Raw genomic sequence first — 26,822 nt, 5'->3', positions numbered from 1 at the left:
GGCCAATAAGACAGTGATCTGGGGATCCTTTCACCAAATTCAAATGATACCAAGACAGATTAGAAATCAAAGTGTTCCAAACAGAAATTTAAGGAGATTTCTTTTTGCAAACTACCAGAAGCCTTAAAGATTGCTGCTCTAACTGCTCAAGCTTGACTATTCACAGGGCCCCACTTGCTATGAGCCCCCCAGTGGACTGGCATGAAGTCATGAGGGCTTTCTAATCTCCATCTGGGGTTTCTTATCTCCACCAGCACAGCTGCCTTGCTCTGGTGCGGTGAAGAGAATGTGGACGCTTTGGAAGAAAAAGAAGGACACATCCCAAAGTGCTTGGCCCCTAATCTCACATGCAGTACAGGGACCTAGGGGAGTATTAAGGGTAATATATTACATAAAAGACTAGTGATGGAACGGAAGCATAGCCATTTCAGTCATTAACATGAATCCTGTAATTTCCAGGAGAAACAAATACTCTAATTGTATAAATTCATTGAAGTACTTTTAAAAATTCTAGGTGAGAAATAATTGATATATTTTTGTACCTAGGATTCAACTGGTTCCAAATAAGGTCACATTTTAAGTGAAGTTGTTGTCCGAGCTTTCCTTTCTCCCTTAGAGGGGAGAATGTCTGGCCCACGATAACCCCATCGGTAAGGACAGACAGAGCCCTCCTGACAATTATCCCAAAGGACTTGTTTGTGATCCTCCTCTGTGATATTGCGATTTACAATAAAAAATATACATTTGGTCATCCTTCCATTCCCGGTACAGAGCTCCTAAAGCTTGTAGAATTTCCTAAGTGATGAGAGGAACCAAAGTGTCTTTTGTTATGTTACTGAGGTTACTTTGGGACTGCAACTAAGGCTGAAGGGGCTAGAGGTTGAATCTGTGTCCAGTGACCAATGATTCAATGAATTGTGCCTGTGTCAGGGAGCCTCCATAAAAGCCCAAAAGGTTTGGAGAGCTTCCAGGTTGGTAGACACGTGAAGACTGGAAGTTAAACAGTCCATGCATGGAAAACTGCATACTTTCTCACACCTCGCCCTTTGTATGTCTGCCGTCAGGCTGTTCCCAAACTGTATCTTGCTATAATAAACTGGCAAGCCAGCAAGTAAAATGTTTCTCTGAGTTCTGTGAGCTGCTGTAGCAAATTAGTAAAATCCAAGGAGGGGCTCCCTGGAACCTACACTCTATAGCTGGTCAGTCAAAAGTGCAGGTGACAACCTGGACTTTCTACTGGTGTCTGAATTGAGGGGAGGGGAGTAGATTTGTTAGACTGAGCCCCTAAAGTGCGTAATCTGTCTATATGGGCAGACAAATCAGAACTGAGCTGAATTATAGGACACCTAGCTGGTGTCAGACAATTGCTCTGGGGTGTGGGAACGCTCCCCACCACCGCACTGGAAACTGGGTACAGAGTCGTTGCCTTCACACCCTGAGTAGGGGTCTCCATACTCCAGTCATCCCTCAGCGCTGTCCTCCACACATTCCTACACTCCACAGTCTTCACACGTTCCCTTAGAATTCCTTCCAACCTGAAAGCGCTATCTTATTTTCTCAGCCTAGTAAAAGCCTATTCATTCTTGATATACTTTTGTGACCTTCCCTTTAAGTTGATAATAACTTAAAAGAACATTCAGCATACAATTGGTGTCACAGAAACAAAACGAAATTAAGAACGACCAACTGAATTGATTGAATGGATCCAAATGCAAGCTTCTTCCCACAATGTCAGAGCAGCTATGTGGTCTGTGGTCACTTCAGAGTAAGAATTGAGATGCTCTACCTGCTTCCATGGAAACAGTGGGCGGCAGAGAGGAGCCACTCCCTGGAGATGACTGAGGCACCACAGTAGGCAGATCCAACGAAGTGGAGGCTGACTTGCCACGGCCAACCCCCCTCCTGGGTATCGGTGCCCCCGATGATGCGGTGGAGGGTGGGGGAACTGCTGCTGCAGCCTTTAGGAGAGGAGGGGTCCCATGAGTTAAAGGCAGACTTGAAAGAAAAACCAAGCATTCAGTCAAATTTTGAGCTGGGTTAGGAAGTAACTAACTAGGTAAGCAACTTGCAATCCCCTGCTTATCTAGAGAGGCAACACGTGGGTCTGTCTGAAACCAGCACCAACAAACCACTACCTCCCCCCTGAAAACAGGCCTTGATGCAGAGTCTCTGTACAGTAACACACATGAGGAGAGGAAGGGACCAATAGTAACAGCCGTACCAGTAAAAGCAGCAGCTGTGGAGTTCAGGTTGTTAGGCAGAGAAGAAAGATTAGTCCCAAAAGCAACTGAATTGAGAGTGTCCTTGAAACTGTGTTGATTCAGGAGAGAATTTGTAAATCCAAAACAAATGAAAACCTAGTTAAGAAAAACTAGGTATCAAAGCAATTATTTTCCAGTGTAAATAGTATTGAGAAGGATATATAATTAATATGTTGGCACACGGCCAATTAGAGATCATGCAATTAATAATGACACATGGCAGATTACAGTTCTCAGGTCATAGCTAAAGAAAGAACCATCTCTTGACATTGATCACAACATAAGGCATAATTAATAAAATCATCCACAGTATTCCAGTACCTATTTCTTTTCTCATAGTTTTTTTTTTAAGAGCTTATGCCTTGATTAAGGTTATTAGAAAGTGGAAGTTCTTCGTGTAAACAGCTAGTGCATGAATAATTACTATCAAGAAAGAAGGCAGAAAATAAAGAATAAGTAAGTTTTAATTATTTCTTATTTTTAAGAATTAAGAAAGAATTAAAAGAATTCACTCTAGAATTTTTAATTCTGAGAAACCATTTCAGATTCAGTTCACCAATATCTACTATTCTTGCCTGGCCTGTGGCAACTTCTGCCAGGGGAGTTATATCAAGAATGAAATGAAAATGAAAAAACAGGTCGACTGAGAGAGAAATACAAAAGATCAGAAGGAACGTGTTTCTGCTCACTGCAGCCTTCTTCATCACTTCCATCTGGACAATCCACGTTGCCATCACATTTTGCGTTTTGTTTCCTAATGCAAACATCATTGCCACACTTAAAAGTTCTGTTGTTGCATGGAATACCTAAAAATGAGCAAAAGAAGAGACTGATTTGAGTGAGTAACACTGAGCTCTGTCCACCAAGGATGGCTTGGCCACAGGGTCAGTATTTGCTGCTCATGGCAGAGGGAACTGGAGCAACCCCACAGGGTCCCGTCCCTGCGTCTCAGCAGAGCCTCTGAAAGGCAGGCAGGTGCTAGTTCAGAATCAATCCAACAGCCTCTCCTTTCTTCCACGTAAGGGAGATGCCAAGCAGTCGGCTGTGTCAGTGGCTTAATGACCTCTTTGACATTACTTTGTCTTGTTCTCCAGGAAAATCTTAAAGCAAAAATAATACTCAGTCCTTTTATACCGTTGGGGGGGGAATGGGCAGATTTTGTGAATATACAGCACACTTGTTCACAACCCTGGCTGTGTGTGTTTTTGTAGGGGCTAGATAGACTATACCCAATCACAATATCTGGCACATCCCTCTATATCAGATCCACAGTATATTTTAGTCAAGAGTAGCATTAAAATTATGTCAGCCAGGAAAATCTTCCAGTATTCTCTCTCTCTCTTTTCCTCTCTCTCTCTATACACACACACACACACACACACACACACACACACACACGCATGCGCGCGCAGACGCCACCTCAATTAGTGAACAACTCATCCATTTTATCTGGGCCCAGGAGGATTCCTGGGACCTGAGACTTTCAATGGGAAAAACTAGGACAAGTCGATTGCCCTAGCTCAACAGAGATATTTTGATTTTGGCTTAGAAGTGTGTGCTAGGCATGTACACCCATGGCTGATTCATGTGAATGTATGGCAGAAACCACCACAATATTGTGAAGTAATTAGCCTCCAATTGAAGTAAATAAATTAATTTAAAATAAATTTAAAAAAATAAAATGGGAAAGTTGAAAAAAAAAGAAGAGTGTGCTAGGGAGAAGAGGAGAGCGCAGAGCACTCCCGCTCACTGTGAGTGCAGTTCTGCTCGTCCCGGCCGTCCTCACAGTCCTGGAAGCCGTCACAGGTCAGGGCGCTGTGCTGCCTGAAGGAGCTGGCATTGCAGGAAGGCTTGAGAGTCACTGGAAGGAGAACAGACAGAAGCGGGTGAGCCTGAGACATCAGCGGGACCCTGAGGACCAGCAGTGCCCCTATAAACACGCAAGTGGTTAAGATGACTTAAAACAAAATGTGTATTTTCTCAAAACTGACAGCTCCAAGAGGAAAAGTAGATGTTTAAGCTTTGGGGTAACTCTTTGCACTTTGAGTTTGTCAGATCTGACTTTTGCTGTGCGTAAATGTATTACATTTTGGTGGTTTATTTAATTACAATTAAATGTATCATAAGATTTTAAGGAAAATAAAAATCATAAGCTGTTAGCTAAATTGAACTTGTTCACCTTCCTAAACAAGATGGAGTATCCTGAGGTTGAGGACTTTGTCTTACTCATCTCTGTACTCCAAGTGTTTGATCAAGCAGTTGTTCTTGTTTAGTTGCTAAGTCGTGTCTGACTTTTTTGTGACCCCAAGGACTGTAGGCCACCAAGTTCTTCTGTCCATGGGGTTTCCCAGGCAAGAATACTGGAGTGGGTTGCCATTTCTTTCTCCAGGGGATCTTCCTGACACAGGGATCAATCTCCTTCATTGGCAGGCGGACTCTTTACCACTGAGCCACCAGGGAAGCCTGATCAAATAGTAGGTGCTCACAAAAAGTTACTGAATACATTAGTGAATGTGAGATCTCAAGAAACAACAGACTTGTAGTCTCTTGGTAAGGAAAACTCTTCTTTAAAATTATTTTATCCTGGAGACATTCATTTCCTGAGTTAGGAAATACCAATATAAATGTATTATAATTTTTCTTCTTTGAAATATTTGCAGGAATTTCCTTTAAACCAATGACAGATACAACATATTGATGAGCACTCTTAGAAGGTATAATTTCTTAGACATTTCTGTTTTTTTTGAGAAGTCATTATTTGTGTTATCTGCTCTTGTTTTTTCAGAGGTACATCTTGAGGGGAGCAGAAAGGAGGACATTGCTGTCGTATATCTACTCTGAGAGTAGCTGGTAACCTAGTCAACTCCTAGAGAACAGCTCACAACATGACATGATGAGAAATGATGATTACTAAAGCACAGTTCTTGTTACAAAGTAACAATAATCACTTTCACTTGGAGCATCAAGTGACACATTAATAGGGAATAATAACATAAAAAACAAAAGCAACCTCAATCCCTATATAATAGTAAATGTTTTCTTAAGAAATAGAAGATCCTATAGATTTGAATTGTTAGTGAAGCCTAAGTTAAGAGGGTTTTATTTTGTTTTGCCAATAAAAAAAAAGGTGTAGAGTCATAGGTTATTTTTTTATGAACAGAAGTTTTCAGTTATTTATATTTCTCTAAAATATGAAAAAGATTAAATAGCATCACCATAGCAATTGTATTAAACTCTGGATCTTTATTTATTTTTAATATTTGTTTATTTATTTGGGCTGTACCAGGCCTTGGTTGCAGCACACATGATCTTTAGTTGCAGCATTCAAACGCTTAGTTGCAGCTTATGGGATCTAGTTCCCTGACCAGGGATCGAACCAAGGTCCCCGGCACTGGGAGTGTGGAGTCTTAGCCACTGGACCACCAGGGAAGTCCCAAACTCTGGCTCTTCAGAAGAAAGCGTTGCCAGTGGCGTCATATGATCTGGTGAACTATTCTTCCCATATTGCTCCCTAAAACTGGAGATAGATTCAGAAATGATGTGCAAATAGTAATGAAAAGCCAAATCAGAGATTCTCTGCCCAAAATAATAATATCCAATACCCCACCATTTAATTATCACCAATGTGATATTGATGTAAACTATACAGGTAAAAAAAAATCTTTTTCTTTTTATTTTCAACACCTGTACTCCATAAACAAGCATTCTGAGATAGTTTACTTCTCCGCAGATTCTGAACTTCTTTTTAGAGGAAAGATCTGTGCTTTAAAATGGGACCACGTTTAAGATTGTGGTGGATTGAATATTAGCCACAGGTCTTCACTCCCTATAATAGTACTATGCGCCTCCACCTCTGCCATGGTCCCAGCCCTGCCCCTTGACTATGGCCTCATTATCTGACTGATGGAATATGATACAAGTAATACTGTTCCAGCTCCAAGCCCAGGACTTAACAGGAAACTTGCATTTTTGGTCACCCCGCCTTTGTTTCTACCACTGCTGTGGCCAGTCCACTAGTTCAACAAGGAAAAGAACCATGAGAAGTAGACCGGACTCCAGCCTGAGAAGAACCAAGCCCAGGAGGACCACAGTTTAGGCAGTGACACCCAGCTGAGCCCAGCCTAGATCAGTCATGCCTCAGACAACCCGCAGAGGGATGATCTGGCGCAAATGATCGTCCCAAGTCACTGAGTTTGGGGGTGGGGGTCGGGGTAGTTTGTTATGTGGTAATAGACAACAGCTACAAAGACCAGGATATATATCAGCGCCAACAATGATCCTGGCAAGCCACTTATTCCTAAGAAAAGTCATAATAAAAGCTTGAATACCCACCACAGAAGAGTTCATCGCTTTCATCAAAGCAGTCATTTACTCCATCACATCGCTGGGCTTGAGGGACGCACAAACCAGAGGAGCATCTAAAAGATCCAACAGGACAGGCTAGAGACAACAAAAAATAGGAAATCTTGTGTGGGTCCCTAAAATGCACCAGACCACATTAACAAAGAAATGTGAGTTGCTAAGTGACGTGAGTAGCAATGTGGCAATAGTAATAATACAATTTTTCCATCAAAGCAAAGCTATAGCTGATATTTGAAAGAGCAAAAGGGAGAATTTAAGACAGCAAAGAAAGCAAATGAATCCACAAGAAGCTGAGTCAACACTGCATCCAGTTCACCATGTACAATCAGACTCCTACATCTCTACCCTTGACTCAGCAAGGATGTGAGTCTTGGCTTTATCCCAAACTCAAAGAAAGAGAAACCTGGAGCATGACTTCGAATCTAGTAGGCTCAGAGTACAGTCTTTAGGGTTTCTGGGGAATTTAAATGGCTTTCTGGTGTCTCTGAATCCTCTATGATCAGATACATCATTCTGAGTCTGTGCATTTAATTACATTTTCAAGTGATCTCTGCCATAAAATGTATTAGTAACCACTGATCTTAAAGGTTGGACCTAGAGAGATTAACAACTGTTCTCAAAACTCAGGACTTCTAAGGCACTTCAACCAGCCTACTCATCAAAGATTCATTGCCTGCCTGGCCCAGAATCTTTACTCCTGGGCTTGTAGCTTATCATGATAGTAATAATGAATGTTTTTTCTCTGCCATGGTCTAAAGGACTGTGTTCTTCACCCCCAGATTGATATGTTGAAGTCCTAATGCCCCAAGTGATGGTAGGAGGAGATGGGGCCTTTGGGAGGTGATAAATGATGAACACAGAGCCCTCATGAATGAGATGAGTGCCTTTATTTCAATAATAGGCCCAGAGCATCCTCACTCCTTCCATCACTCTAGGACTTAATGAGAAGTCTGAGGCCAGAAGATGGCCCTCCTTCAACCAAGTTGGAACACGATCTTGGATGTCCAGCCTCTAGAACTGTGAAAAGCAAATTTCTGTTCTGTATAAGCTACCTAGTCTATGCTTTGTGCAGATGAATAGGAATAGGGCATGGTCAGGTCAACCACTGTCTCAATAGCACACAATGGAAAGGATGAGTTCCTAGAAAAGATTCATCATTCGAAAAAATAGTTAAAAATAAGATAGCTTACTATTTACCTCTGTCCTCACTGGTGACTGTGATATTCTGATATTCAGAAGTGCAAGATTCTGAATCCAGAAGGAGGTATATTAGTATTGGCAGAGATGGAAGGGTCTAACTGAGCTTTCTCTCAAGTCTTAACCTCATGGATTCCTAAGTGATTAACCCTTACTTTCCCTGCTTTTAAAACAGGTCATGAATTTCCTGAGTCAGGGTCTACTCTCTCCAGCACTAATGACTCCCTCAGACATTGCCTTTTCCCCTGACCGCTTCCTGGCCATGTTTCCAGTAGTTCTCAGTGTGAAGTCCAACATTCTGAAGGTTGGCATTTGGACTCCTTGAATGGCCAGCTCTCCCTGTGTATCAGAGGTCTTAGTGAATTGCAACTATTGCCGTTCAATCCACCAAATGATGATGTAAACTTCATATTTACAAAAAATTATGGATGGCGAGAAGAACAATGAATCAAGAAATTGTCTGATATTTCAGGAACAATGTAAGAAACTATTTTTCAATTATAACAAGCAATTATATTATTTCTTCTATAATTTAAACTTCAGCAGAATAAATACATAATTGTATGTATTATTTATCATATATTTTGTTTCTACTATATATTTATTTAAATATGATTATAAAAATATGCTAGTCAATAGCAGAAGTAAAGAAGCAGTTTTCATTCCTTAAATTCTCAAAGTTTAGAGTCATAAAATGTTGGCCTCTGTTTAACCTTTCGTTACGGTTTCTTAAGGGACTGATCTCCATCTTACGTTGACTGATGTTGTAACTGCCATATTCCACCGAAAGCGGCTTGTCCGAAAGTCTTGAACTGCACTGCCGCTGAATGTGAGCCAGAGAGCTGGGCACTCGGAAAATCGTCTGGTGATCCGTGTAGGAGCCGCAGTACCTGCCAGCGAGAGTTAGGGGCACACAGCTTGAGACTGTGTTAACTGCTTGGTGACCAAACTGACTGATACTTTGGTCATTTGAGCTTCATAAACAGAGACGCTTATAGTAACGCTGATGGTAGTCTGATGGTAGTCATCCATCCTACGCTAAGTGATTATGATTGAGTCACTTCTGTCCCCTCGATTTTCTCCCTTGCTAAATAAAACAATAGCAGTGCTCTAAATGTTATTATCTGTTACTTTCCTCACCAATACTTAAAACTGGAAGAAATATGGGTTTATATCTCTTAGTCTTCTCTCTTCTTTCAGCATATGTATAACTGCCTAACAAAAAAGAATTGCCTCCTTTGTTCAGCTTCAGACCTTTCTACAGAACAGAGTGAAATCCATCAACTAAAATTAAAAGCATGCAAAAAATTCCAGCAACACTTAAAACAAAAGACAACAATATTTCAGTCTAAATTAAACTCTGGTGAACTTCAGGGCTTGTCCTTGGCAAAATTTCAAAATAGTGATATCTATCTGCAATATTTCCCTACTTCAATTTCTTACTTCTCATCAGCTAGGAGAAAATGTCCCTCCTATTATTAGTTTTTATTATCTGAGCACTATGGTTAGCAGAACATGAAGTATAATCATTAATACACTGGGTACCCACGGTAAGTTAGGCTCTGCCCTGTGTGGTCAAGACTTTTCCAGGTGAAATATGTAAGTTTCCAAAAGGAACCAGTAAACACTAGGTTTGAGGGAGGTCATTCTCCTTTGGAATCTGTGAATGGAAATCGCTCCAGGTCCGCAAAGCATTTGGGAACCACACATGTTCCATGGATCAGATGCTATTATTCAGTGGGAAGAGCCTATCATTTCACAGTTCAAAGTGAGCGAAGTGAAAGTTGCTCAGTTGTGTCCAGTTCTTAGCAACCCCAAGGACTATACAGTCCATGGAATTCTCCAGGCCAGAATACTGGAGTGGGTAGCCCTTCCCTTCCTCCAGGGGATCTTCCCAACCCAGGGACCGAACCCAGGTCTCCCGCATTACAGGTGGATTCTTTACCAACTGAGCTATCAGGGAAGCCCCATAGTTCAAAGCATTCATGTATATTTCAGAAAGAATTTTTTGCATTTGGCTGAAGTTCAGGAGCTGATGGGTGAATATATCAGCTCCGGGGATATGAGGAGCTGTAAGGGCCCAACTGGCTAAGTGGGAGCCAGCATCCAAGAGGTACCTAAGAGCTGAGTCAAGCTCTTGGGTCCAGAGTCTACTCTAGGTGTTCATCTTGGAATCAGAATCATGCATTCTAATATCACAGTGATTGTATCAGTATCTCATAGTGATTTTAACATGTACTAGAGTTTTCTTCCAAAGATGAGCATACTGATAGTTCTGATGCGAAGAACTGACTCTTTGGAAAAGACTCTGATGCTGGGAAAGACTGAATGCATGAGAAGAAGGGGATGACAGAGGATGAGATGGTTGGATGGCATCACTGATTCAATGGACATGAGTCTGAGTAAACTCCAGGAGTTGGTGATGGACAGGGAGGCCTGGCATGCTGCAGTCCATGGGGTCGCAAAGAGTCAGACACGACTGAGCAACTGAACTGACAGTGGTAGTTTATGAAATGAACGTAAAATAAAGTGAGAGACTGAGAAACCCAGCAAGTGTTAGTTTACATGGACAGATGAGCGACAGGTAAGAAAACTGAGATGTAAGAGGTGAAGTAATTTGTTAAAGTTCAAATAGCAAATAAGAAGAGATAGGATTAGGATAGAGTTCAACAGATACTAAACCTTTACACTTTCTAACCAACCAACTGCCTTCCTCTCAGGAACTTGGTTGCACAAAAGCTTTGTGGGAAGCCGTTCCTTTCTCAGCTTTGTATACTGCATTCTGGCTGCCTTGGACACTCACACCCAACCCCTGTGTTCTCTAAATTTAGGATCACCAGGCTTCCGGGTATCAGCATTACTTTTTCTTCCATCCCTACTCTAGATCCAAAGCCTTTAGGCTACTTAGCAGCAAAGTGTCAGAAATTAGTTCAATTAGAGCCTTTCTGATGAAAAGAACTGATAATGAAAAGGGCTGGCATTTAAAATCCTTTGGGTATTGCTAGCATCAAAAGAATCTGATAGGATTTCAGCCAACCCACAAGACAAGGGGAGGAACTGGCCCTTCAGGAGAAGTATTGAGGGCAGAAAGCTTTCCCGGTATTTGTGGGAGGAAACTGTCCATATTTTGGCAGCAATACATCGTGGGTGGTAGGGGTTGTTACTTAGGTGGGGGAAGTATACCATTTTCAAAGCGCTGCTTTAAGCATATAAGCTTACAAAAGATTTGTAAAGATTTGTGTTCTGGACCTCTGATTAAATACCAAAATGCTGTATCTTTAAAGCCTTGGGGCATATTCCAAAGTATTTATGCATCTGATGTCTTTTCCTTAGCAATCTTAGTCATATTAATCATAGTTAATATATTTTGATGTATGATAAGCATCATTTCACTGAATGCTTACCGAAAAACTCCACCTTATTACCTCATTTTACAGACTGACAATCAAAGCAATTAAATAATTTGTCCTAGTTAATATAGCTACTAAATAACAGGGCTGCAACTTGAACCTAGGTCTTCTGCCTCTTACATAATAGACTCTTGATTCAAAAATACTTTCCAAAGGAGTACAGGCCACACATTAATAATGGATCCAAGAAAGCCTTTAAAACAAGCAGAAAATGAAAGTAAAAGTGTTAGTCGCTCAGTAGTGTCTGACTCTATGTGACTCCCTGGCCTTTAGTTCATCAGGCTCCTCTGTCCGTGGGATTCTCCAGGCAAGAATGCTGGAGTGGGTAGCCATTTCCTCCTCCAGGGGATCTTCCTGACCCAGGTATCAAATCTGGGTCTCCTAGAAAGTCATCTAAGAGTCTAAAGAAAATCGAAGAAGTTTACTCAGGAAAATCATATAGGAAGGGAAGGTTTCATTCATGGAAGAACAAGAAGCAAAGAGTCAGCAAATGGATTTCTCAGGCTAATTTCACAAGGATCCTTAAAGTAAACTGAGAAGCTACTTGGCAAAAACAGGGCATCCTGTAATTTTTTAAGATATGAGACCTATTATAACTTTAGAAGCATATAAACAGTAGGAACAGCTAAAGAATGAAGTAAGGGAAAGAGTGAGGACCTACTAGGTCAATTCAAGAAGCCCAGACACCTAGATTTCTCTCAGTTTCTTTCTCCTACTGCACAGAATTGGCTCACGGTTTCTAGCTTTTATAATCACCAAGGCTTCTCTTTACTATTTTCTTTCAGGACTGCAATGGTTTATCTGCCAATTATTTTTGTGAAGTACGGAGTATGTATATCCATATCTCAACAGCATGGAGCAGTGATGGAAACAGGGATTTATGAATCCTGGCTTAATCTTTTACGAGCTGAGCAACCGAGAGAAAATTACTTAACTCCTGTATTTTCTGTTCCCCTGTCTGTAAATAGCAAAGTGAAAACTCTTTGGAGAAAAGGAATCCAAGGCTTTGAACTTCTGGACAAGGCTTTTCATTAAATTCTTCACATACCGTAAACACTTACATGTGCTCATTAATTTCCCACCATCCATGGTCACAGCCTCTCATACTCTTCTTGGTTATTGAATAGTTATGGAATTTCAATGCTATGCCAAGAGTTGAGAGGGGAGACTATGAAAAACAAAGGTAAGTCAGTGTCAGAAAAATGACTCAATTGAAGAATATGTTTCAGACTAAGATTTTGTTACTCAGAACTCACTCCCTGGCCTTGTGCCCTGTGGCACTTGGTGAAGTAGACCAGTCCCCCTGAACAAACCTACCTAAGGAGAAAATGAGAGACAGACGTGAACCACCCAGGGCTTAGGGAGCTGCTGTGAGGCAGCAGTGTGATGACCCAGGTGACCTAGAGTAGATGCATTAGTTCATCTCTACTTTTCTGCTTCCTCCTAGTAAATGAGCTCAACTTTGAAAACACCCACTTGTTAGCAAGTATACACACTTTCCTCCCTAAATACAATAATGACATAGTTTATTTAAGACACTATTCTGATTCTTTAGAAAAAGGAAGAATGAATCAATATCCTCTTTCTATTAAACCTTAGTATTTTGGAAGGCAGTAAATGAGTCATCCCTATTCTCAGAAAAGATTAAATAAAAGAAGCAGTTACCTATTTGGTACATGCACAAGTGAACACACACACACACACAATGCAACTGGCCTTGTTGTGGCATTGAATGCTACGCACATACATCACATCTGATATGCCACAATGCTTGTTTTATGTTCACTTTGATTCAGAGATTAAGAGAGAGTTCTCACATTTTAGGGAGTAGAATTTTGGCTTCCTTATTTTCAAGTTGGAGAAGGCAATGGCAACCCACTCCAGTACTCTTGCCTGGAAAATCCCATGGATGGAGGAGCCTGGTACGTTGCTGTCCATGGAGTCACTAAGAGTCGGACACGACTAAGCGACTTCACTTTCACTTTTCCCTTTCATGCATTGGAGAAAGAAATGGCAATCCACTCCAGAGTTCTTGCCTGGAGAATCCCAGGGACGGGGGAGCCTGGTGGGCTGCTGTCTATGGGGTTGCACAGAGTTGGACACAACTGAAGCGACTTAGCAGCAGCAGCATTTTCAAGTTTTAATTCTATCCAAGTTAGATAAGAGATTATTTATTGCAATGTAGCTTTTAACTTTTTAGTTTACCAAGAATTTTGTTGTGATCAAATGTATGAAGTCTCCAAGGTCAGTTTGAAACGGAGGGTAATTTCTGTTTATACATATATTACCAAACTTATTATTTGTATGATTTAATACTCTTCCTAGCCTTATTTGTTGACCCCTGCCCCCGCTGCCTCTGTAATGAGCCAAGAAAAAGGAAAACCTCTTACTGAAGCACTCTCCACTTCTCTTCGTACTTCCTGTAAGTTTTACAAGTAATAACACTAGGTCCTTTGGTGCATAAATACTTGTAGTGCTTAGATCCTTATGTGGATTGCCCTCTTTATAACTGTAGATTGCCTTCCTTTTCTCACTGAATGCCCTGATTTCAGTATTGTCTGGCGTTAAGGTTGAGATCCCTGCTTTCTTATTGATTATATGGTCTGGTATAACTGCCTAGTTTTATTTTCAGCTTTATTAAATCACCTTTTAAATTCATTTTGTCTTTTAAAAACAGCATATAGTTAAGTTTTAGGCAATATTTTGTGATTCAATCTTACTGTCTTGCTCTTTTAACATATGAATTTTGCCCATTGTTATTTCTCTGACAGACATTTGGTTTTTCAATTATGTCATATTTCATGTTACAGTTTCTTTGCTGTGTGGTGTGCTTCTTTCTAATGTGTGTTTAAATGTAGATTTTCCCCCTTAGCCTACTTTTGAGAGGGAAGGAGTTGGGTACTTTATGATTCTGATTTAAATGTCACAACATCACTGTTAGGCAGGTAGTATGATACCCATCCTACAGAAGAAGAAATCTAAAATAACCAAAGACAAGTAACTTTCCCAAGGTTAAGAAATGAACTAATCCTGCATGTCCAAACTAGTCCTGCATGTCTCTGAAGGCCTCCTTTTTCTTAGTCCCAACTAGAGATCCATGTTGGGAACTCAAAAGGAACAGGGTTGTTTTTTATTCACCATAAGACTAATGAAAACACATATCACATTTTTTCCACTCGTCATCTGACTTTCTTTATACTAAAAAAAAAAAAAAAGATGCAAATTGAGAGACAGTAAACTCTTCAAGGAATCAATTAAATTGTATGTCATAAGAACATATTCCAGTGTAATCCTCCACCAAGAAACTCGCTTAGGCATTTTCACTGTTCCAGGGCACCGAAACAAAAATGGATTTATAGGCACCACTACCCCTCTCCCCAGCACAAAGCCTGTCTGCAGGGGAAGGAAATATGTCCCCTTGCACGCTGATCCCACTGACACAGCACGGCACACTTTCCGCTTTCATACTCAGATTAACAAGAAGCACTAGTGATATCACTCTGATGTAAACGGAGGGACAAGGTGCATTTTGACAAAGCATTGCAAGCTATTTTTGAGAAATGGATAAGAAATAGGAACAATCTACTAAGCACGCTATCTCCTTCTACTTTCTATACTCTGTTCCCATTGCCCAGCCCCTGCCTTTGCTTTGTGACCTTTAACCAACTAAGGGGAGGAAGTCTGATCTGGACCTGCTGTATTTAAATATTTCTCTAGTCAAAGATGATGACAGAATGCAGGACATGCCTTATCTTCAATCACCCCTAGCTTGCCAACAGTTGTGTACACACAGCTCAGATGAACTTCAGATGAACACTGGAGAATTCTGCAGCAAAGATGCTTGCCACAGAAGCATGGAAGAGAGGCTTCATTCTGGGAATCCCATCTGATCTGAGGAGGTGAACTCCCATGGCCCATGGTGATCCCTGCTTATATCTGGTAGAACATACCTAATTGTATAGGGTGTTGGGCTGATAACATCTGTGGTAAAACAACTCAAAGGACAGCTCCTTTCTTTGCTTCTGAGACTCTAAAACAAAACTGATTATTTTGGGGGGCGGGGAACAGAAGAGAGAGGGAGGTGAATGTTCAGATAAGTGATTGCCGACACACAGGGAAGTTGAACATCTTCGTTGTTGTTGTGTTCACTTGCTCAGTTATGTCCTACTCTTTGCAATCCCATGGAACGCAGCATGCTAGGGCTGCCTGTCCCTCACCATCTCCCAGAGTTTGCCCAAGTTCATGTTCATTGCATCAGTGATACCATCTAGCCGTCTCATCGCTGACATTCTCTTCTCCTTCTGCCCTCGATCTTTCCCAGCATCAGGGACTTTTCTGATGAGTTGTCTATTTGCATCAGATGACCAAAATACTGGAGCTTCAGCTTTAGCAGTCCTTCCAGTGAATATTCAGGGTTGCTCTCCCTTAAGATTGAATAGTTTGGATTAGCCTCCAACTAATAAAAAAATTAAAAAAAAAAAAAAAAAAAAGATTGAATAGTTTGATCTCCTTGCTGTTCAAGGGTCTTTTAGGAGTCTTCTCCAGCAGCACAGTTTGAGGGCATCAGTTCTTTGGCTTTCTGCCTTCTTTAGCCCAGAAAAGGAGGGGCTGCCGAATTTATTTATGGAGGAAGTATGATTCCTTTTAATTCCACATGGATTGCTCGCTACTGGAGTGGCTTCTGGCAAATGGTTTGCCTCCATTTCTGTTTTCTTATCTGTAAACCATAACTAGAGTATCTATCCTACATCAGAGCTACATTTTGAAGAGCAAAATGTATTTGTGCTGAAAGCACTAAAGTACTAGACAAAAGTGGGGCTTTCCAGGTGGCACTAGTGAGACATAAGAGACGTGGGTTCAATCCCTGGGTCGGAAAGATCCCCTGGAGAAGGACAGGGCAACCCACTCCAGTATTCTTGCCTGGAAAATCCCATGGACAGAGAGACTAGTGGGCTACAACCCATGGGGTCACAAAAAGTCCATGCCACTAAGCACCCTAAACAAAAGTAGACAACATATTATAATCTCAAAGATCTTTTTTGGTTTTTCTGATTTAATATCTCCCTCCTCTGTAGTCTGCAAGCTCTGCCAAGGACTTTGGTCACCTTGCTACTAGGCAACCCTGTACAGGTACAGTGTCTGACATGTAGCAGACATTCTACAAATGTTTACAGAATGAACAGGAGAGCTTGGGAGAAGAATCAGATGGGCTTTAAGTTGGAGCAAGAGTTAAACTTTCTCAGATAAATAAGACCTTAAAAACTCAGCTGAAAGTGAGTTGGCGAAGGGAATTGATTGTTCTTCAGTAGATTTGAAAATTGAACCAGGCATTAAGAAGGACTGTGGATAACATAAGTAACTTTTGCGTAAAAAAGGTTTATCATGACTTGAGTCAGTATTTTTGTTACTTACGTCATCTGGTTCTTAATCATTTTTAATAAATACAAAGTTATTTTGCAGGTGACAAATTATTTTTTACAGGATTTCCATTCAGAAACATGTTCTCATGCAGCTATTGGTGGCTGCTCAAAGCTTTCCAAGGAAGGAACAGCTTTATTTAACCTTCATGCTGAGAACAACTGACCTTGATCTCTGGGGAATGGCGTCATCCCAGAAGTCTGTTCCCAATATTTCCTGTCTCTCATTTCCCATTTCCCACCCCCAGGCTCTTTTCCTTTTAAAGATTTCCTTTTATTCAGTGTTTCTAACCCTTGATTCTGTGAAACAGAAAGTGATTGGATATTTTTATTTGTACCTTAAACTAAAGCTTAATCACAGTAATGTTTAGGAAGTTTTAAGTTATACGTGGGATCAATAGTTGTTTTATCTCGAAAGGGGTTTCAAAATCGCCTGGAGGTTTTAGGAATGGAGTCTTTCCTGTTCTGTGTGTTTAGTCATGCAGTCATGTCTGACCCTTTGCAGTTCCAGGGACTATAGCCCTCCCAGCTCCTCTGTCCATGGGATTTCCCAGGCAAGAATACTGGAGCGGGTTGCCATTTCCTACTCCAGGGAATCTTCTCGACCCAGGGGTGGAAACTGCATCTCTTGTGTCTCCTGCCTCTCCTACATTGACAGGCAAATTCTTCACCACTAGCGCCACCTGGGAAGCCCCTTTCTTGTTCTAGATATTATAAAGAAGATAACTGTTCATTGAGGAGATTGAAGAGACATATTTGATGTCTTTCCCTCCTCTTTCCCCAACCCTTCTCATATTCTCTTCCACTCTTCCCACCTCCCCCACCTTCATACTAGCTAGCCACCTGAGGCTCTGAGCTTCTGCTTCCCTGAGGCACCGAAAATCTGACAGTAAGCCAGAGTTCAGCACCTTTATGTCTTAAATATATTTTAAATGTTTATGATAATGATTAAAAAATAATTTAAGGATGCATGCTGGCAAGACATTGACACCAAGTACAGATTTGGGTATAATAAAATTATTTACATATTTAATGGTTATGACCTTGCACACACCCTGCACGTGCAGTCAGCAGGCTCCTACCTGGGAGACTCTGTGTCAGCGTTCCCCTCTGCCGGCAGCACTGTTGCCCTCGGCCCACACCAGTTTAGTTCCCTTGTGTCTCAGGGTTCTATGCAAATGTCCCCTTGGCAGTGAGGCCTTCCCTGACCATCCTATTTCAGACAACAAATCCCTGACTTTCTACCTTTCATACCCCGACCCCCACTCCACTACAAAGCCCCTCCCCAGCTTCATTCTCCACAGCATTCTACCATCGTGGAATGCACTATATACATTTTTGTTGCTGTTGTTCAGTTGCTTGGTTGTATCCGATTCTTTGCAAGTCCATGGCCTGCAGCACACCAGGCCTCCCTGTCCTTCACCATCTCCTGAAGTTTGCTCAGACTCATATCCATTGAGTTGGTGATGCCATCCAACTGTTTTATCCTCTGCCACCTTCTTCTCCTTTGGCCTTCAATCTTTCCCAGCATCAGAGTCTTTTCAAAGGAGTCGGTTCTTTGCATCAGGTGGCCAAAGTATTGGAGCTTCAGCATCAGTCCTTAAAATGAATATTCAGGGTTGTTTTCCTTTAGGATTGACTGGTTTGATGTCCTTGCAGTCCAAGGGACTCTCAAGAGTCTTCTCCAGCACCACAATCCCAAAGCATTAATTCTGAAGCGCCAGGCTTCTTTAGTTCCAACTCTCACATCTGCACATGACTACTGGAAAAGCCATAGCTTTGACTATATGGACCTCTACACATTTAACTTGTTTATTTGTCACCTGTCTCCCTCTGCTTTATAGTGAATGCCACGAGAGCAGAGCTTGTGTGTGTGTGTTTGTCAGACTTCATGGATCTGAGTGTCCAGAATACTGCCTGACACACAGCAGACATTTAATAACAACGTGCGGAATGAAGACAAACTAGACAGGGCTCGCCGCTTACATACAATACCTACATCTCATGGTCTCACAAGAATGACTTCATGTGCAATGCGGGGAGAGCAAAGGTGACACCTTGCCCCATCTCCCTTGACATGAACATTAAGGTGAAGAAGGAAAAACGGGTAACAGACTGAGATTTTAAAAACAAACAGAGAAACAAACGAAAACCAGGGACTCCCTGTCTAGCACTAGAAGGAGGTGTATGTATTTCATATAAACTTGAACTTATTTGTTTATACAATGATATATATGTTTTCTGTTTGTTTTAATCACTAAATTGTGTCTGACTTTTTGCAACCCCATGGACTGTAGCCTGCCAGGCTCCTCTGTCCATTGGATTCCCCAGGCAAGAATACTGGAGTGGGTTGCCATTTCTTGCTTAATTCAATTTTTATTTTTTAAATTATTCTTGCTGATGAAGTAATTAAAAATTAATAATAAATGAGCTCTATCATAATAAAATAAGTTGCTTGATCCTATAATAATGTCTTTGCATCTTTTAATCTGAGCCACCAGGGAAGCCCCTGGAATACTTGAGAGGGTAGCCATTCTCTTCTCCAGGGAATCTTCCCAACCCAGGGATCAAACTTTGGTCTCCCACATTGCAGGCAGATTCTTTACCATCTGAGCCACCAGGGAAGCCTGCATTTTTAAGTACAAACAGAACAAGAAACTGGACAAATAAGCTCCAGGTTGCAAACAGCAATTAATCTGTGGGTAACAAGTTGAAATTACACCAAACTTGCATGTTGTAGGTAAAATATTTTAATAAAGCTTAAATATTATAAAACTACATTCTTTTCAATAATTTAAATGTTCAGTATAATTAAATTCAGAGATAAATTGCTACTAAGAATAGGATAACAATATTTTTCTAAGATAGTGGTAAAACTAGGCTACCTGAAATTTCCAGGTACACTTGCATTTCGGAGGATAGTAGCTTGGATAATATGGACTTGAAATTTTCCCTTCAAAACCAGTGATTTCTTTGACCAACACTGTGTTTTCACATTCTGAAAAAAATATCCAGTAACACATAGTGATTTGCAGTTGTGAAATTATGAGAAATAGATAGCATACATTTCTTTAACTATAAATACACATTTTCTTGATCAATAAATGCTTATCTTTGAAATTTAAGCTACTTTTTTAAAAAAAAATAGTACCCTAGGATACATAGCTATTATACTGTTCAAAGTCTACACTTGTTTTCAAATAATTTATTTTGGTTACAGGATGCTATGGGATGCTATTCCTTTCTTTAAAAAACATGGTTTAAATATATTTTTTCTTCCAGTTTTATTGAGCTATGATTAAAATATTAACCCTGTATGTATATATTGACATACAGCACTATATATATATATTTCTAAAGTTCTGAATTAATTTTGTTCAAATTAGTGTGTATTTGTTATTCAAGAGTATATACCCAGTTTACATAACATGTTATGTAAACATGTCTTTAAGATCTTTAAGATCGTCTTTAAGACGATCTAAATGTCTATTCTTACTGATATAGTCATCTTTCTGCTGGAATATAAGCTGCCTGAGAGCACTGATTTTTTTAATCTATTTCTCTTATTATTTCCCTAACACCTAAGTAGTTTCTGGCATACAACAGACATTCAATAAGTATATTTTGAGTAAACAGACAAATTCCAGTACCATATTTCTATTATAATTCTTTTTTTAACCTTTGGAGTTACAGATAACTTTCAAAGCAACAATATCTCAAATATCTAGTTCAATTTTGTTCAACAAATTAAGTTTACATTCGGTTTTGTAAAAATTTATCAAAATGAGCCACTGCCCCAAAACATTGATGGATCTGTAGCTCTCACCATCTATTTAAGCCAAATTATCTTCCCTCCTTTCCCATACCCCCCATCTTGATCTTTCTGTTGATGTTCATAAAGAAGTCAGCAAAACCTGACCTGTTAAGATCTGAGCAGTTTCCGAGGCAACCAAGTTACAAAAACATGAGCGTTTCAGTGAAGGCTCTTTTCATCCTGTTCTGTTTGACTATTTCAACCCAAGTCAAAAAGAGAGGAATGAAGAGAAAGGTCACATTTTGCTCACTAGAAAACCTCTGGGTTTTGCATCACAAGCACTTTCTAGGATGGCACTTGTGTGCATGCATGCTGAGTCGCTTCAGCCGTGTCCGACTCTCTGCGACCCTGTGGACTGTAGCCCACCAGGCTCCTCTGTTCATGGGATTCTCCAGGCAAGAAGACTGGGATGGGTTGTCATGTCCTCCGGCAGGGGACCTTCCCGGCCCAGGGATCAAACCCACATCTCTTGTGTCTCCTGCACTGGCAGGCGAGTTCTTTAACACTAGCACAACCTGGGAATCCTGGCACTCATGTGCATTACTGTAAAAGAGAATTCACAAAAGAATGTGCTAAAAGAATGTGCTCTGCTGAGCTATTGTCCCTCAGCTCCAAACCCATCCCTCTCTGCTTCGCAAGACTGGTCTGGGACTCTGCAAACTTCTCTCTGTTACCTCCTGATAGACTCTGCCAGAGGGCTTCCCAGGTGGCACTAGTGGTAAAAACCCACCTGCCAATGTAGGAGACCTGAGAGATGCGGGTTCGATCCCTGGGTAAGGAAGATCCCCTAGAGAGGGCGTGACAACCCACTCCAGTATTCTTGCCTAGAGAATCCCAAGGACAGAAGAGATTAGAGGGCTACAGCCCATAGGGTTACAAAGAGTCGGACACAACTGAAGTGACTTAGCAGGCAAGTACACAGGCTCTGCCAGTAAGGGGTGCTAAAGAGAGGCTAGAAATCTGGAGGGGAAGACTTGCGTCTGTTTCTTATTTCTGGGAGTGTCACCCCAGTAATGCTACTTCACCCTGCAGGTTCTCCTCCTTCTTGTAGCAGAATCAATCTTGTTAGCTGTTTTCCAGCCTCCACTTTATTGTGTCTCCCTCAAAGATGCCAGCTCAGCTGTCAGGCACCCTGCCCTCAAAGGCCTGGGTCCCAAGTTAATGGACACTTGCCTCCGAAATCATAGACACGAACACCAGCTAGGCAGGACCCCCTCCTCAGGGGCCATTCCACAGACCCCCCTCCTCCAAGTGCTAAACTGTAATCATTCCAATTGCTTTTATTTGTTCCTCCAACTCTACCAGTAGTAGTTGCTTCCTCCATGTGTTACATCCATGATAATTTACAGTCTTTTTGTTTTCGTGTTTTTACGGTATTTTTTTTTTTTTTGGCCTTTTGAGATACCCATTTTCACACGTCTACACTAAGCTAACAGTTCTTTATATTAAATCCTCTCTGTTAGAGTAGCTAATGAGATCTCCCTCTTCTGACCAGACCCTGACTCAGGGTCTCAACTAGTATTACAACACAGCCTCAAGAGAGATATGACTGGAATATCTTATCAAAACAACTATTTCTCATAACTTTTTTCAACTGGGAAAGACTTACTTTGTTCTGGAATGACCTCAAAATATGCCCGAATTCCTGATAGCCTCCATACCTGAGGAGACTTAAATGTCACCAACATGAGATTATTTGTAGAAACAAATGACTTTGGTGTTCTCGCAGGTTCACAAATTCTGAAACCAGATAACAAAACAAAAGCACATAATTAACAGGCTGTTGAGGGCTGGACCTTCGTCCGCCACTAATTCTGCACCTTTCTGGGGCCAGCTGCAGACGTAAGCTACTTCTTCCATCTGGGACTTTGCCAGCCAGGTCTTCATCAGTTAGTTCCCACAGGGCCCTGCAGAGGGAGCGGAGCTGATACAGACACAGAAACTTTTGTCCAGGGACTACTGAAGAATTCTCCTGGATGGCTGTCACTGGACCCTCCTGAGGGCAAACAAGGTATACCCAAAGGGTATTTAATGGCAAAATTCATCAGCTCTTCACCAGGGAAAACCGGGTTCAAAACTTAGCTCCGTCACTTAACTGAGCAATGAAGTAACCAATTCTTCATAAACGCCAGTTTCACAACTCTGAAACGGCAGTAATAATAATAGTATACTCCTCATAGCATTGTGATGGGGATTAAATGAGATGATGACTAATTGTGTTTGGGAATAGTGAAAAGAAACCAATAACAATGATTGAGGGATGAGAATTAGTCACAAATACTTTTCATTACAAATTTTTAGACACTGAATTTTTAACATGTTCATTCACCACCAAAATATGAAGAAATAACACTTACAAAAATATTATTCTATATATACATAAACATTATTAAAATGATAAGATAATTTGTATGTCTTTTAGCACAATGAGTAAAAATAACAAATTCTTAATAAAGCCTAACTGACATTACTAGGTTATCAAACTATTCAGCACTCACAAAAAGATGTCTACTAGTAAGTAAAAAATACTAAGATATGTATATGTATATACGTGTAGAATAATGTACATGTATGAATGAAAGAATGTATGCAAAAATATAATGCTTATTTTTTCTGGGTAATGGAAATGCAAAATAATTGACATTGTTTTCTCTGATTGACCTCACTTTCACAATGAACATTGTGTTATCTTTATAAAAAGGAAAAATTTTATTTTTCTACAGCTATGTAATCATAATAGAATATTTATTCAAACGGGCTTCCGAGGTGGCTCTAGTGGTGAAGAACCCACCTGCCAATGCAGGAGACATAGAGTTGTGAGTTGAATCCCTGAGTCAGGAAGATCCCCTGGAGGAGAGCATATTTAAATATTCTATTGAAACAATGGCCTTTGCTGTGACTGTAATGAAGTAAAATTAAGGTTCCCCACCCCCCAGAAATCTGTTATATATCAAAACTGTTGAGCAAAGTTCCCACTGTACTGATTTTGCCTGTTGTATGCTCTTAAGTGAAAAGAAACGTTGTGTCTGATAGGCTCTGGCTAATCCACTGGGCACTCACTAAGGCATGGGGCAATCTCTGACCTCATGAACATACACAAAAATGGTTAAAAGAAAATCCAAGGGCAACCCAGACATTGCAAAAGGAGAGATTATAAAAACTCTTTACACTTGCCAACTAGAGTGCCTGCATCATACCTGTACAAGATGGTGCTCCGGATTGGCAAGAGAGAGTCGTAAATGGTCAGGGAGTCGGTGACACAGTTGTCAGCTTCAATCTGGACAGACTCTACCAAGAGTCGGATCAGATGGCCCACTAAGGCCACCAGCTTGAAGTGGCACATCAGCCTCCCTGAGGTTGTTGAAATCTCCAGAGGGTAGCGGAGAGACAGGTGATCTGCGTAGAAGTCTTGGGAGCAGCCTTTGTCTGCGGAGACAGCACTTGGTTTTGCTTTGTTTTGTTTTAGGAATGATTTTTCTAGAAATCTTTATAAAAACTAAACAACAAAAGAGCTCACATGGAGAATATCTGCTGCTTTTGCCAGCCTAGAATCCACTCTCATCTCTTCTGATAGCAGTCCCTAGATTTTACTTTGAGAAACCATCCTCCACACGGTTTGGTTGGGGTTAAACTCACCCCTAGATCCAGAAGTGAGCACACAATCCAGACTGACCAATCAGAGCCAAAGAAGCTGGTTCGGGAGAGGGCATGTCAGCCAGTTTGAGACAATGAGACTCAGTGCCAGGACTTCTGCAGGAACTATCATGAAATGTAGGTGAGGTTTTCTTTTTTTCCCATCATGGTTGCTAAACTGATAAATTATAAGCGTGGATCTGCTGGTGGCCATTTACACCACCACCCTGGAAGAACCGCCTGATGAAGCCTCAACAGAAGAAAGCAGAAATGCGGAGTCCTGATGGTATTTTATCTTAGAACCTGGACCCAATCACGCCTGCAGCCAACGTGCTCTGTGTCTGTCCCAGTTATATGAGTGAATCAAGTTTCTTTCATGCCTAACCTAGCTTGAGTATCCATCTGTCACTTGCAACTGAAAGAACACTAACAAATACCTTTAACAGGAAAGTTACAGTCAGACAGGATATAGATTTGTAGGCAGGGACATGGGTAGGGGGAGGAAGGGCAGGGAAGAAACCACAGATATAATTTACCAGATCCTGTGGTTGAAGCGTAGTCTGACCGAAGACCAGCTGCAATGAAAAAGCACATAGGAAAAAAAAACAAAACTGTCAGTCCCAGAAATCAGTTTGTCAGAATTTTGCTTAGTAAAAATATTTTCAGTCATTTAAAAGCAATCAGTATATCTGAGATCTGCTTTAAAATAATCCTGGAAGGGTAAAGGAGGTCATTTAGGTATTTAGAGATCAAATAGAAAAATAATGAGTTGATAGTTGAAGCTGAATAAAGGGTGTAAGAGTTCATTAAACTATTCTCTTTACTTTTATGCTTCAAATCATCTGTAGTAACAAGCTTTAAACACTTTTTGCGACCAAAAAAAAACACCAACAAAATATGAAAATAACTGGTTTTGCATCTGAAATAGTATATGTGGTACAGAATTTTCCACTAGAAATTTTTCCATTTATTCATTACTTATTCTATTTTTCATCTACCTACTATATGCCCACTTATATCTATCTCATTTAAATCAAAATAGAAACATGCATAAATTTGGGATTAAACGATAATTAAACCACTTCTCTGTTAAGTGATGGAGTTTGCATCTTGACTGTGCTGTGGAGCAGGCCATTTTGGAGCACTGGAACACACTATAGAACACAGTTCTGTCTGAACGAAGGAAGAAACAAGGAAAGTAAACCTCAGAAAAACCTTTCCTTCTTCAGGACTTTGTCCCCTGGAGCCTTGGTTTGAAGGTGCCTGAAGCCAAATTATGTACAGAGAAGAGTTTGTTGTTCAGTCACTCAGTCCTATCTGACTCTTTTGCGACCCCGTGGACTATAGCCTGCCAGGCTCCTCTGTCCACGGGATTTTCCAGGCAAGAATACTGGAGCGGGTTGCCATTTCCTTCTCCAGGGGATCTTCCAGACCCAGGGGTTGAATCCACATCTCCTGCATTGACAGGCAAGTTCTCTCCCAGTGAGCCACTGGGGAAGCCCCATAGGGAATATACTTTAATAAATTCAATTTCATAAATATATTTGACCCCAATTCTATTGTCTAATCACTGTATACAACATTTAGCAACTTTTTAAATCAATGTAGCTCCAGAGTCTTTAGCTAATCCTGTTCCACTGAGATTGTGGAAAAGAATACAGTCATTCCTCAGTATCCACCAGGAACTGGATCCAAGGCTACCCACCCCCACCCCCAAGGACACCAAAATCCAAGGACACTCAAGTCCTTTGCATGAAGTGGAACAGTACTTGCATTAAAATCCGTGCACATCCTGCTGCACACTTCGGATCATCTCGAGATTACTCATAGTGGCTGATCCAACATAAATGCTGTGTAAATGTGCCAGCCTGCAGCAAATTCAAGTTTTGCTTTTTATAACTTTCTGGATTTTTTTTCCTGAATATTTTCAATCCATGGTTGGTTGAATCCATGAATGCAGAGTCCATGGACACAGAGGGAAGACTGTACTTCGTGACAACATTGCTTACGATAAAACGGCATCAAGAGTACTGCGGGAAGGAGAGCTTGAAGGAGAATTACCCGATAATCGCCGTTTAGAACCACAGAGTCCACGTCCACAGCCAGACCCTGCAGGTTCCCCACAGAGGTCCGGTTTATGATGCTTGTCTGCATGGAGTCCTTCAGGATGGCAGCCACACAGTCCTCGCAGAAGATGTGGCCCTTGGCGTGAGGCATGACAAATACAAGCCAAAAGTGGACAAGGAGGCCACCTTTGTTGTTACTGCTACAGTGAAAAGAGAAGGAAGTTCAGGGATATACCTCTTAGGAAGTAGACATTCGTAAGGAGCCAGTGACCCAACTGATAAATTCAAGGTGAAGCCAACGAGCACTCCCTTCAACTAAACATAACTTCCTTCTTTAGGAAGCCATTGGCCACTTTTATGGGAATTTAGAAAGAAAAACATCTTGATATGTGTATTCTTGCTCTGGGTTCAAATCTAGAACTGTTAGTATATTTTGCATCTCCATGGAGAATACACTGTTTCTATGAGTATCAATCAGTGTTCACTGCCATTACAAATAACAGCAGTTAGAACGCTTGATACCTCAGGATCTTTAGACACAGTGCTAAATCTGCTTTATCCCATTAATCCTGTGAGGAAGGTCCTATTACTCCTCCAACTTTACACATGAAGAAATGAGGGTCAGCTTGAAATCATACAGCTCTTGAGTAACAAACCTAGAA

General features: G+C 40.9%; 1 protein-coding gene across 1 annotated transcript in view; it reads right to left on the bottom strand.

Moving 5' to 3' along the window:
- The window catches only part of TMPRSS7 (transmembrane serine protease 7), a 45,756-nt gene that overhangs the window by 5,322 nt on the left and 13,612 nt on the right, over positions 1–26,822 (bottom strand). The window contains exons 5-15 of the mRNA XM_043448867.1: positions 26,167–26,360; positions 24,631–24,669; positions 23,659–23,887; positions 22,071–22,201; positions 19,533–19,645; positions 12,292–12,398; positions 8,574–8,710; positions 6,594–6,701; positions 4,012–4,122; positions 2,951–3,067; positions 1,787–1,958 (exon numbers count right to left, since the gene is read on the bottom strand). Of these exons, the coding sequence (XP_043304802.1) occupies positions 1,787–1,958; positions 2,951–3,067; positions 4,012–4,122; positions 6,594–6,701; positions 8,574–8,710; positions 12,292–12,398; positions 19,533–19,645; positions 22,071–22,201; positions 23,659–23,887; positions 24,631–24,669; positions 26,167–26,360 (1,458 nt within the window). The remainder of the gene's footprint in view (positions 1–1,786; positions 1,959–2,950; positions 3,068–4,011; positions 4,123–6,593; positions 6,702–8,573; positions 8,711–12,291; positions 12,399–19,532; positions 19,646–22,070; positions 22,202–23,658; positions 23,888–24,630; positions 24,670–26,166; positions 26,361–26,822) is intronic.

This window comes from Cervus canadensis, chromosome 27, assembly GCF_019320065.1.
Source record: "Cervus canadensis isolate Bull #8, Minnesota chromosome 27, ASM1932006v1, whole genome shotgun sequence".
Lineage (NCBI taxonomy): Eukaryota > Metazoa > Chordata > Mammalia > Artiodactyla > Cervidae > Cervus > Cervus canadensis.
The sequence above is the reverse complement of the archived record's forward strand: the minus strand, read 5'-3'. Positions and strand labels throughout refer to the sequence as shown.